Source organism: Rhinolophus hipposideros, assembly GCF_964194185.1.
Source record: "Rhinolophus hipposideros genome assembly, chromosome: 26".
NCBI classification, from domain to species: domain Eukaryota; kingdom Metazoa; phylum Chordata; class Mammalia; order Chiroptera; family Rhinolophidae; genus Rhinolophus; species Rhinolophus hipposideros.
In genome coordinates, this window is record NC_138072.1 from 2357819 (window position 1) to 2371200 (window position 13382).

The 13382-nt window shown below is 38.9% G+C and overlaps 1 protein-coding gene across 5 annotated transcripts in view; it reads right to left on the bottom strand.

The window, feature by feature from the left end:
* Window positions 1-1834: 1834 nt before the first annotated feature.
* PTPRC (protein tyrosine phosphatase receptor type C) overlaps window positions 1835-13382 on the bottom strand; it is a 96992-nt gene continuing 85444 nt past the window's right edge. For all 5 annotated transcript variants that reach the window (XM_081039336.1, XM_081039335.1, XM_081039333.1 and 2 more), the window contains 8 exons: window positions 13135-13284; window positions 11338-11428; window positions 9944-10077; window positions 8886-9020; window positions 7249-7371; window positions 6850-7028; window positions 5109-5244; window positions 1835-3707 (listed from right to left, as the gene is read on the bottom strand). In XM_081039336.1, the coding sequence (XP_080895462.1) occupies window positions 3432-3707; window positions 5109-5244; window positions 6850-7028; window positions 7249-7371; window positions 8886-9020; window positions 9944-10077; window positions 11338-11428; window positions 13135-13284 (1224 nt within the window). In that variant the 3' untranslated portion in view covers window positions 1835-3431. The remainder of the gene's footprint in view (window positions 3708-5108; window positions 5245-6849; window positions 7029-7248; window positions 7372-8885; window positions 9021-9943; window positions 10078-11337; window positions 11429-13134; window positions 13285-13382) is intronic.

A 13382-nucleotide genomic window follows, 5' to 3' on the forward strand; every position in this document is an offset into this window, starting at 1 on the left:
TTCGGTTAGGTTGTCAATGCCATGAAAGCAAATAAATATAAATGGAACCTCTTTTATAAAGAGATTTACATGTCAATTTCTTATGACTATAATAATCCATTTCTCCCCTTTCTCTTTCATGATGTCTAACGTATTACAAAAGCCATGAAATGGAACTCATGAAGGATAACAGAGTCCGAGTTAATGAAAAATCTGAATTACTGGTCACCACTAAAAATGCTCGCTGCCCAGTTATGTAAACCCTACAGTGAGCCTGTGTGACCCAGTGGGGACAGGTTCAGAGGGTGACCCCACTCTGTACCACCTTCGTCTGTGTCAATAGTGGGCACATTTTCCCCTACCTGTGCTCCATCTTCCCACATCACAGAGTGTGCATGACCAAGCTACACAATCCATAAAAAGTCAGCACGGTATTTGTGTTCTTTGAGAAGGGACCAGATTTGCCTAGTCTACCTGAGAGATATTATTGAATCAAACAAATTCTCTTTTTCTGGAAAATTAAATGTAAGTGTACCAGAGGTCGCACTCTTACTACGTATGAACAAAGAAAGCACTGGGTGTTGTTGTTGTTGTTGTTGTTTTTAGAGCAAAATACATGTGTTTATTTTGCATAGAAAGTCCATTTCTAGTTCCGTGGAATCCCAGAAGGAAACAGCTAAGTCAGAAGAACCAAGTCCCTGGGACTCACTCACCACAGAGAGAGTTATGCTCTCCTACCCATGGTTTGCATGTCATGGTGCCCTAGTAGTTAGTTTCAAGTCCTGACTAATGGTGACAAACATACTGAAATGGGACCCAAACAGTAAGGACGTGTTCTGATTACCCAATTGAGAGACCGTGGAACAGTGACATTGGTGATTTGTCGTTGTTTGATTTCCTGGCACTCACTGTACTGTTGAGGTGATCTTTGTGTGCATTATGAAAACAATCGTTGCCCAGGGATGTTTAATAGTGTGTTTACTTTGTATAATAACTTTTATGTTGTGAGTTCAGATAAGCTACCATGGTGTACAGCATTGCTGAGACTGCATGTTACACAAACGTGGTTTTGTTTCCAGTCCTAACTGTCACTTGCTTGAGGTGTTATCACAGGCTGGGTTCCATCCTGACTCGAAGCCTCAGTTCGTCACCGATAAAACAGAGACCCCGAGAGTACATGCTGCGTAGAGTTTGTCTTCAGAAGCAAATCCAGGTAAATCAGTTAGTACCTGGCAGGGATCCTGCCTCAGGAAATGTTAGTTCTTATGATAGCAGTTATTATTGTTATGTACAAGTAATAGTACAGGATGCCTTGTGTCAGCATTGAACTGAGGCCTGTCTCTCCCTGATCACAACTTCTCATATGCAGGTGAAAAGTTTTCCAGCTTGCTTCTACACCAATAGAGAGCCCCATGGCCCTACTTTCTAAATGTTTATTTTCTAGCTTCTCAAAAAGATAGACTTGAGTGGGAAAGACACATTTGAAACACACAACATCCACTTCTGAAAGATGTCACTTGCAGCAGAAACCCTCTGAATAAAATCTTGTAGATTAGTGAGAATTTCAAATTTCTACTATTTGTATTTTGAAGCAGATCGCAGATAAAATAGACATGTATAACACTAGTCTACTGAGCATGAGAACTGTGCATTTTTAACTACATTATTATCCAGTAAGAGGAAACAAGTCAAGTTTCAGTTGGAGAAACCGAGGCACAAGAGTTTGAATGACTCAAAGAAGGGACCGCTAGCTTTGCTTCTTGTTGGTGCTCGTAACTAATGATTCCCAAGCCCCCTTTCCTCATTAGTAAGTAAAGAGAAGTAAGTAAATAATATAAATTAGAAACTGTTGCTTCATTCTAAAATTCACTTCTTTTCACATGTTTACAGGGTACTACTACACAATTGCTGATTTTGTGTGTACAACAAGAAAAGAATTAGAAGGATGAACAAAAGATAAGGGTGAGTTGAATGGAAAGCAATTAGTGATGTGTAGTTAGGACACTGAAAATCAGTCAAGAGCCTAATATAATATTGAATGTCAACTATACTTTACTAAACATTATTTTCAGATAAAAAGTTTTTAAAAATAAAATCAGTTAGGAGCGTGAAGATATAGAAAACCAAACCAATGTAAAGGTAGTGTGTGACTAATGTATAAGCCGATATAGAATTCAATAAAAGGAGCCTTGTTTATTTTTTTTGAAAAATACCATTTTTTCTTAAATTTTTTTCTAGACCTTAAACCATTAATAAATTATGGATCTTTTTAAAAAAGTTTTGAGACCTGTAAAATTGTTCTACAGAAGTTAATTGCATAGCCTATATCTTAACATGTGCTTATATAATTCATTTATGAACATGCAACACATTTAATTTATTGTGTACAAGAAAAGATGATTGAATTTTATGATTATTGATGGCAATTCTTGGTAAAAAGCAGTTTAAGCATTTGAGAAATTCAAAGTAAATGCATGTCAGTGAAAGTCAAGGATGAACTTTAATATGGAGACTATTGTACATGCAACATTATATGTCTCCTGTCAACGTTTTAGTCCATAAAAATAGCTATATTAGGTTCTGTATGTAAATATTTAGCACAAATACATTTGCAGGATTCTATTTTTATCTTATGGATTTCATATATACTGCATTTATTTTAAAAAGTTTATTGAAGTTCAATTGTAACAAACGTCATTTTGGGTCAAAAGTATCAAGCAATGTATCAAACATATGATTATATAGAGAATAATCCTTGTTGTAAAATGTAAACACCATCTGCAGATAACAAGGTAGGTTTGCTTAAAAATCTTAAATTAGATTAAATAAGCTTGAAAAGAGACCAGACTAAATGCTAACAGATGGAATATAAGGTTTCCAAATGTTAATTTAGTTAACTTTCTTGTTGGAACTCTACACACACACACTACTCTTATGTCTATTTCTAGAAGTAAAATAATGTACTATAAGATATATATGAATAGAACAAGGAGGACATCTAGAGGTCATTCTATAAATGTACATGTTATCCTTACTCAGTGCTCACAGACAATTTACGATTTTAAAAACTAGATGCTTTAAAGTAAGTTATTTCCAGTAAAAATATTTTTTCTTCAGGGGAAAAAAACCCCACAGTTTCTCAAAACTATTTAGATTCACTTGAAAACATCTTCTCTCACTCCCACCACGCACAGAAACACATGTAAAGACTACCAAGAAATTATTTTTTTTTTGCTGGACAGATAAAATTTTAAAATCATCATGAGACTGTACAAAACATTGTAGGAAAACTGTCTTAAATATTTTCTACAGTAGTAAAATAGAAGCGTCCCACCAATATTGGCCCCAGTCCTACTGTTAACCCACTCTGTACCTATTTCGCGCTCCTACTTCTAGAAAAATAGAAATAACATTTCACAGGAGGTTCTGAGCTTCCCCGTTCATGTCTTTTCTCATGCACTTTGGGTCAAAGCGGGACTCGCTGGGCCGTTGGCAGAATGTTCTGGCCCCTCGGGGCCACTGGTGGGGGAGGAAGTTTCAGCCTCCTTGTTTTCTTCTTGGGCCTTATCTGGGGCACCAAGTGGATGGACACAGTTAGCATTCTGTTTTGCTTTGTCCACTTCATTGTCAAATTCAATTTTATCTTCTTGTTTGGTGCTTTTCTTTACTTGTCCATTCTGGGCAGGATAGGTGCTAGCAATGACGTCATAGAGGAATTGGTATTGCTCCTAGGAAAGGAAATAGGCAAGAAATTCCGTAAAGAAAGTCGGTGTGTTTTATGTCGGACAAAAATTCGCAAGAACAGGTCATGTACTTGTGAAAGTCCTGGGTCACAGAAAACCACCCTTCTGTGATTTCCTAGAAGGAACATCTTCAATGGCTGACTCTCCTTGCCGTTCTACAGGATGGAGAGGACTCTTCGAAATTTACCTTGGAGCAGCACCAGGCCAGTGTCCACCCTCACAGGCCACATTTGTGTCCCTTCTGCGCATGCACCCAGGATGCCAACTTGGGGACTTCATCCTTTGGCTGCCGGCTTCACCGCATCTAACCTCAGACCAGGCGTCTCCTGCCTATGCTGACGGCCACAGGTAAACTAAGTGACCTCATTCATGTCCTCCCTCTGATTTCTCTGTCACTTCACTTGCTATGTTGTTACAAATATCTCCCATGTCCTTACACTACCCAAGTGAATTTATCAATGGCAGGAGCACATAGTAGGTAGTCAATACACTTTTAAAATCGAGACAGACGTGGTCAGTGTCATACACAATGAATGAAAAGCTGCCTGTATTCGAGTGAGTAGTTAAGTTTATGTTGTGACTAGTTACTAATTCAGCTGTGTGACTGCCACTGACAAAGGCTGCACCTTAGGTTGATTTCAGAAACACCACACTTATCCGCTCTGTCTCCCCACGTCTCTGCGACGTGGCTTTGCAAGCCCTCTTAAGAACAGGTGGAGCCCATTTCCACCCCCACCCCCACAAGCAGGCCTTGTGACGGGTTAGGAAATAAAAGGCCGAGGAAGACGTGTTGTGGCCTTCCTGGGTCTGGCTCAAGGTGGCTCTCCCTCTTGGAACCCTGCTGCCTTCGTGTGAAAACACCTGGGCAGGGCTCCTGGATGAGGAGAGATGTGATCCACATACCCCTGCTTGGCCGCAAAACACTAACCAACTGCGGTTCTATTGACAGATGAGGTCATTCTGGACCAGGCAAACCCCACCGGACCCACCAGTGGTCCCAGATATGGAGTGTGCCTGGCCCAGATGGCCTCAGCCTGATGTGCCCAGCAGAACTAGTCAGCTGGTCTAACAGACCTTGAACTATAAGAAAGGTTATTTTTTTTCAGGCACTAAGTTATGGGGTGGCTTGTTACACAACAACACTCATTGATACAGGATTGAAGGTGGGAGAAAGGAAACGTTCACGAGCCCTTAAAGAAATGTTTGCCAGCCGATCACTGGAGAACTCAAATTAGGTCTCTTATCATATTGATAATAATTCACTGAATTATCACATAAAAACGGAAGGTAAAAATAGAAGAACAGAAAAGTGAATAGGAGAGAAGGAGAGGAAAAGAGGATGGGAGGACAGGAAAGGGGAGAAGAGAAGAGATGAGGTGTACTTACAAACATGGTGACCATTCCCGGCCTGGCTTTGCGGAGAGACTTGACTACTTGGAAAACATCTACCACTTCTTCCGTTTCCGCACTTTCCAAGAGATTTAACAAAGCACAGAACATTCCTGTTTGCTGAGAGCCATCTCTAGAAAAGGAAGAAAAGGTAAAAGTGTAGTAATTCTATATTTCATGGAGAAAATGATCGTAGAATAAAAATTGAAAGAGAGAGACGGACTATATTCTTCATTTCATGGTTATTGTATTATTTTAGTCCAATCTCCTAAGAGCCAAAAGTTTCTGCTAAATGCATTTTTTGAGAATATAATAATCTTGTAGTCTAAAACTCTAAAAATATTTGTCTTAGGCTTTAAAAATATACTTTCTTCTGTTGAGTATTTTACAGTTTATAATGCGGTTTTATTTATATCTATCTGAGGTGGTTAGGACAACTATGATAATGCCGATTTGAGGACACGGAGGATTGGTGAGAGGACAGCATGGCTACAAACTGATGGCACCAGGAATAGTGCAACTGAAATTTGGTAAACTAGTGGAACATATGCCTTTCTCCTTCTCTCTCTGCCTCTCTACTGCTTTTACAAATGTTTACACTCTGTGTGAATAGAAGAATGATACCTGGTGGAGTTATTCATTAAAAAGAGGGCCACCAAATGATTAACTGAAGTGTGAGAGAGGTGTTACATTATAGTGAAGATCTAATGTAAATAATTTGTCACTAGCAAGAGTTTATTTATCATACATAACTAGGGAACATATAGTAGGTATTCAACCATATCCTCAGAAACACATACAGTTTTAAAGTCTAAACTTCCCTTCTTCAGCTTTCTTTCCACACACATTTCATCTTTGAAAATACAAGTAAATGCAAAAAAGCAGTATATCTCTAAGAGCTTGATTCTAGTATATTCTAATAATAATAATGAGGCTTTTTCGAAAATTCTAAAAGCATTGCCCTAGGTTTACAGTCTCATTTTACTTTACTGTTTTTCACTTCTCATTTAGTTTAATATCTTTATGTAAACATTTTATAGTATGCCTCCTTCTTTCAATATATTTCTTATGTAAAATAGCTATTTAGGCATCTATCACAGATGAAAGTGAAGGATCTGCCTAACAAATTAATGAAATCACGTATTATTGTGCATATTATTAAAGTGTTTGCCTTTTGGGTCAGATTAGAAAATCAAATGAAGGGTTTCAAACCTAGGTTGCAAAGCAGTAAGATTTCAGCTAATGCTATATTACATACATGTGTTGGAGGCAAAGCATTCAGTCCTCTGGATTCTGTTAATACCTACTAAATGGATCGATGCATATTACTTTACTGTTTACTGGACTGTTTGTTAACAGTACTGTACTGTACTGTTAACAGTACTGTTTACTGAAGCATAAATCCATCCATCTGCTCACACCTCCTGCTCATTCATTCATTCAGGACATATGATATCCCAGACTCAATGTTGAGCACTGGGGACTCAAAGATGCCACAACACTGTCATTAAGAAACTCACAGCCTAAAATTATTACACTACAACATCATCATTTCTATTCTACTTCTGTAGCAGTTATGCGGTAGGACATAACTGAGACAGCGACTGACTCCATAACAGGCTTTCACTGTGGTCGTGCATTTCACACACCAGGATAAGGAGACTCTAACAGGAAGTGGGAACCAGGAAGTCAGGTATGATGACGAGTTTTAGAGCATATCGTATCAAGTGCCACCCACCTGCAGTGAACGAGGAGAGGAGCGCTCTTGTGCTTATTCCCTCTTTCGGCGGAATCCCTTGTGGGAAGCTTTTGTCTGAGCGCCTGAATCATAGAGGTTAATTCTTTGGGTTCCGCAGGGAGATCCTCCACTTTCCAGTTGCTGTACTGGTATTGGTACACAGCTCGGGGCTCTTTCCTCTGAAACCAGAAACGAAGGGAATATTAGCTCAAGGGAACTTCAGCCAGTTGAATAAGTGGACAGTCATGTTTTTTGTTCACAATTACTTCCATTTCAATCATTTTAAAATTTTATTCTGCAGACATTGTGTAGATAGTTGCTTTGCTTTCGTAGAGTAATTTAGTTTTTCTGCCAGATCAATTACATCACATAGATACACTCCTGGAATTGTTTATGTACCTTGGAATGTCTCAGTTCAAACACACGGAGGGTATAAGCTGAAGATTGGCTGGTCTCTTTCATATCAACTTCTATATCTCCATATGTCTGCTTTCCTTCTCCCCAGTACTGAGCACAGGCCTCCTAGATAAGAAAAAAACATAATTCAACATTTTCTATACAAGTGTTCTCTGTCTCTCTCTCTCTCTCTCTCCTCTTTTCCTTCCGTCTGTTCTATTTGAAATGACTGTTGTAAAATTGAAAGCTGCCCATAAAATTCTAAAATCTATTTTAAATCTGGTGGACATCCATTCAGCAAACACATGGTGTTTGCCTGTGCAGATCAGGGAACCTAGGAGTAACCAAGGTGGCCAGACACGGAGGAACGGCCCTGTCATCACTCATGTCGGTCTTGGAGAGTTGTTCCTCCTATCCAGACCTTTATCGTCACCTCTTCCCAATTTACAGACTGAGCTGCCATCGGTCCAGACCCTGCAGTATGTTTGACGTCATTGTTCCCCCGGGGTCCCCTGAGAACAGAATCTGCATCTTTAGATCTTCGTCTACCGGCGCCATCAGCAACTTTATCTGTATAATTTGACTGAATAACTCCGTTAAGAATGACGAGCAAATGAATCACAACATTGTGTCCTCCATCAACTGCAGGGCTATAACTGCATTCCTCCCTGCACTTCTGGCCATTTTCCCAGCTCTTACAAGTTAGACGAAGGAAAAGACTGCTGGAATTAATACATGCTCGAACTATAAACATGTATTTCTTTTATAAAAAGAACAAAAAGTAAAAATAAGAAACAATTATCCATGTCCAGGGTAGGGGACCAGAGAAAAGAGAGAGAAGGCATGTAATAGAATTGCATGCCCGTGACATTATTCATTTAAAAAGCTTGAACATGTGTCAGCTGATGTGTTTGGTGGTAAGACTTAGTAGGATCGACTGCCAGGGAAATTTTGATAACTCGAGGCATTAAAGGAAGGATCAAATACACGTCACAGGCATAAGCAGAAGGTCAAATTAGATCTTAGGGTCTCCTTCAGCTACAGAATTTTATAGCAATATTACATGGACATAGAGAAGGCAGAGTTTAGACAAACTTTTCAGGTGTTTTTTGTCTTGCTAGAAGAATAGCATCAAACTGGGAAGAGGGCACTCTAGGTATATGGGATGTCAGTAAATGAAGACTCAGTGATGGAGAAGCAATGGTGTGTTGAGATTCAGTCAGTAAACCCATTGTCCAGAGTGGAAACTGTGGAAAACAAAAATATGAGGGAAATGGAAAGATAGCTGTGGGCCAGATTATGGAGGGTCTTGACTCTCAGACAGAGGAGTTTGGTTTTCATGGTGGGAAAATAGAAGGAAAACGTGGCTGTTGCATGTTGTTCTTAGAAAGCTGGCCCTGCGATTGCCCTGTGTTAGAGAATCTGTGAGCAGGACTCCAGAGAGGGGATGAAGTGATGTCAGCCCACCCTGATGTGAAGAGCACCATGTGGATGGAAGATGGTAAGAATGAACAAATGAAACTCTGTAACAGAGGCATCCTAAAGACGTGGGTATAGCGATCAAGTAAGTAATCCAAGAATGGAGAATGATATTTTATGATGGAAAGACTTTTAAAAAAAAGATTACTAAAAGTACAAACCTGGTCTCCATTCTTCAGCTCTGTCAGCATAACAATAACTTTGACTTTTCTTTGGAAAATCATCTGCCAAAAGTCACCAATAGTCTCTTTTAGTGGTCCTTGAGCAGCAATCATCACTTCAGGTTTCCAATAACTCTTTAAAAAAAAAAAAAAAGTGGGACTCTGTTCTGCTGACGAGAGAGTGGATTCTTAAAGTAACCAGTTAGAAATACAATCATTTAATTTTTATATCAGTGTTGTTACATGAAGACATTATGAGTCTTCGGTCCAAGAAACAATGTGATATCTATTTGTAAAATTCTTATTTAGTTAATGATAATAATTAGCTAATAATATGAAATCAAGATTAGAACACATTATCTTATAAAACTAATGTTTTCCTTTCCAAAAATACCATTTTTCTCCACAAAGGTTAAAGTGGTTATAAAAAGAAATTGCATACACATTTCAAATTATCTTCCGTGCGTCTGTACTTTATTGGTGTCTATACATTCTTATGATAGCTGGTCATTAAAGTAATATTTTGGGAATGTGTTTTAGGAAAATTTGGAGAAGAAATAAATCCAAATTAGTGTATATGTAAAAAGGATTTACGGAATGACTGAAGGTTTCTTGTTTGAATTCTCAGTTTACAAAAATTGTAAAGAAGCATATGTGACACAGATTCACCTAAAAATTCAGGTAATAGGAATGAAAAGTTTTTAACTACACACATATGCAAATTTCATTTGCTTAAAATTTGGGTATTTGATTGAGTAAATATAAACATTTTCAAATATTTATAATTACTCAAATTATTATTTTTCAAATTAATATTATAGTCATATTTGTCATAATTTGTGCCTTATAGCATTTTGTTCAACTTGTCCAGTTTTAATATCTTTAAGCCTTTCAATAAGTTAAAACATAGTATTAAAAATTGAAACTTTCATGTCAATCAAGATATAGTTATGGCCACGCTCACCATTCTTTTATAAAATTACTTAATGCATGGCCATAGTAACATAGACATGTTTTTAAAGGGTTAGACCCCAGGCGTTGGAAATGTAAGGACCTACCATTACAAAAGATGCATTGATGTATTTGCTGGTCTCTTCTGTGTCACTGTCATCCCCAGAAGATTCGTCTGAATCATGATCACTTTCTTTGCTCATTTCCAGCTCATGTTTCAGTGGTACTCTGTTAAAGTCATCTGTGTAAAATAGATTAGTAGGAAGCCTTCCTTTAAGAAAACTCAAATCTCTGCTTGACTGTCACGTGGAAATTAGACAATAATTTAGAAGGGACACATTGCATTGTATAAATTTATTGATCTACATGGAATGAGATGTGATGAGATGTACATAAAATTCTGTTCTTATTGATTAACAAATGATAAAAAGAGGTCTGAGAAAAAGAAGGCCCCAAAAGGGTTCCAGGAAAAAAAAACACGGGACATAACTCTGTATTAAACAAGAAATAGGTATCATAACATTCCGTGTGATTATTCAGTCTTTGATACACATACTTCAGTTTTCCATGGAACATTATTATTCTGCTTGGTATGTTACAAATGCATGTATAAGTTAATAAAATACATAACTTAGGTCAAAATGCAGTGTTCAATTCTATCGTATTAACATTAAATTAACAATGTAAAATAGGTATCTCAGATAAGTATTTATTCCATAATTTCTGATTCTCAATTTCTTTAATGTCTAATGACCTGCTAAAATAATCTGATAAGCCGTATCATCATCCAGTCCATATTTTAAACTACATTCATAAGGAAGTTTTCAGAAATTAACTACGTCCACCATGCAATGATCTGATCTGTTCTGCCGCCCAGCTTCTCTAGTGTCAGTTATATTTGCTCCATGCTAATGTCAGTGTGTACAACTGAATAAAATTATAGTTGTGCCAGATGTGGTCCTACCAAGATGCTTAAGTAGCAGAATTCAAGTCTTGAAAACTACGTATGTTGATCTGTTAAGTTGGATGACTGGCAGTTTATGGAGTACTTTCCACCAACTGCCGGCCTCCCAGGTGTAAGGACGGGATAAAGAGAAAACAGAAGGAAGCGAAAGCATGTAACCTTTGCTTTTTGGCAGTCACCCTGGAAGAAATAACGGAGTTAAGCTAAAGATGACGCAGAACTGGTAGAGAACTTCGCCTTTTTTCTCTCAGATTCAGAGGTTACATCCCTCTGACAACCCATGTCTGAAATAATTGGTAGGAAGAAAACACTGAGCACAGTCTGTCCTCCAAGGTCCTTTGTGAAAGTTTGGGGTTCAAAGTATTTGCTGTAACTAAATGTTAGGTATCCTATTAATGATTCGCTGCAGTCAAGCCAATGCTGAAAATGTGCTTCAATATCAGTTGTGTGTTTGTGGGTCTAACAAATCCAAAAGAGAGCTTGTTTATCTGATACATAAAAAAAATAAAATAAAATAAAATATAAAATACTACATACATGGAATGATGGAAGAATTCCTGTTTTTACGTTTGTTTTCTTCTTGATTTCCAATGTGCTGTGTCCTCCAGCTCCTATATGTAGGGAGTCTCTGAGATAAAAAAACAAATAGAGTGGAAAATTCCTTTAAAATGTAAATATTGGCTTTGTTTATAACTATGGCATAAGATACTCCCTAAGGAAAAGTATTTCATCAAGTTTTGCAAAATTGGCATACATTCCCGACAGGTCACAATCGGTAAGTTTGCCTCTGAATTTTTCCTTTTAAGTGCTCAGATGTTTAGGACTTCTGACGTGGTGAGTTTGAACTAAACATACACATACTTATATGACAGAATACACTTCCTAGTTAAAAGCAAAGCAGCATGGCTTGTTCTTGTACAAGTTGAAAGCCCTCTACAGAGGTGGATTATTACCCGTATTGCAGAAAGCCATGGGAAATGATTCCAGATGATCAGAAATAACCTCTGTAGACAGAGGACCCACAGAAGACCGGGCTCGTGCTGAACAGAGCAGATACTTCATTTCTTTACCCTCCCAGATCATTTCTCTCCCACTCACAGGAGCTAATCAGTCAGCAGGACCTACCATTTCCACAAGGGAAGCTCTCCAACCCTTTTCTTTTTCTCTCCTTCTGCTCTGCCCTGCTCACTTCTGTCCCCTAAGCTCTCCACAGATGACCTTGCTTCATATTTTCTTGAGAAAGAAAAGGCACTTACACAAGAACTGCCTCAGCTTCCCATCACCAAATCTAGCTGCCAACCTCCATCTCTGCTCAGTTTCTGTCCTCTTTGTGCTAAGAAGAAGGACTCATTGCCCTGTGTCTGTCCAGTTGTGGTCACTGCCCGTGCTCTAGACCACGCGCTGTCTGGCTTCCACTTGCAAATCACCTTGACTTCTAGGCCCAGCGTTGTACTCACCACAGACCGGACTTGGCTACGTTTGTTCAGTGAAAGAATTCACTCTAGTTTCAGTGACTCCACATAGGAGTGTTTCCAGACAGCAGACGTGCATATGTGGTTTAGGAGGGTTACTGTGGTGAATAGGGGTGATTTCTTGGCTCACAGAACAAGAAAACACTACAAAGCCTCCATGTAGACAGCCCTGGTAGCCTGCGGGGTCTTCCCGGCTATGCTGGGCCCCTGGTGTTGACTGCCTTGGTTGTTACTGCACGTTCTCCCCACAATCCCATCTCAGCCCCCCTTTGATCCAAAACATCGATTCTGCATCTGATTAAAAGCATGTTCCCAGTCTGGTGAAACCCTCTGAATTGACCAGTTTGGTAGTTTGCAGAAAGGTTCGGTAAACTGGAAATTGTAGGTGAAAGACAAAAGATGCAGGACATTTTTGTGACAACTGGGCAATTTGGAGCTCGCCACACTGACTCTGAAGTCACAATGAGCTGCATCCTGGGTTAGCCCTCCGAGTAATTGCCTCGTAAATAGGTTAGGACTCGTATTATCCTTCAGTTTCTGCTTCAGTTTCTGTACAGCTCCAGCCAGTACAACTTCCTAAATAGTCATAAACTCCTCTAATTATTTCCTTTACAAACCAAAACCAGATGCAGGTTTTAAAGGCAAGATGCTACGTTGCCTTTGGCGGGCCGGTTCTGTGGCTCTGTAGTGTTATTTTTACACTTTAGTTTAAACCAGCTTAATGAGGAATGGTTAGAAGTGTTGGCTGTAGAATCCGATTTCTACCATTTGAACCAGTCTCCTACCTAATGGCTGTGTGACCCCCACAGCACTAGGGCTTTCATCCGTAACTATTCTTACTGTTTGTTATCACTGTTGTTACCTGGAATTCAGCCTCCAGAGGCGACGGCTCGCTGGGGGGATCCCTTTTCTTCATGTTGGACAGATACGGGTGGAATTCAGACAAGCTCACTTCTGTTTCTCCAAACTGATTGTACTCCACCAAGGCCTGATGGATTAAGATGTACTGTGCCTATAAGTTCAAGGGAAGACGGAGGCAATTACCTGATGGCTGGCAGTCCTGTAAGTCACATTTGACTAAATTACATTACACACTTCCCCAATTTTGCT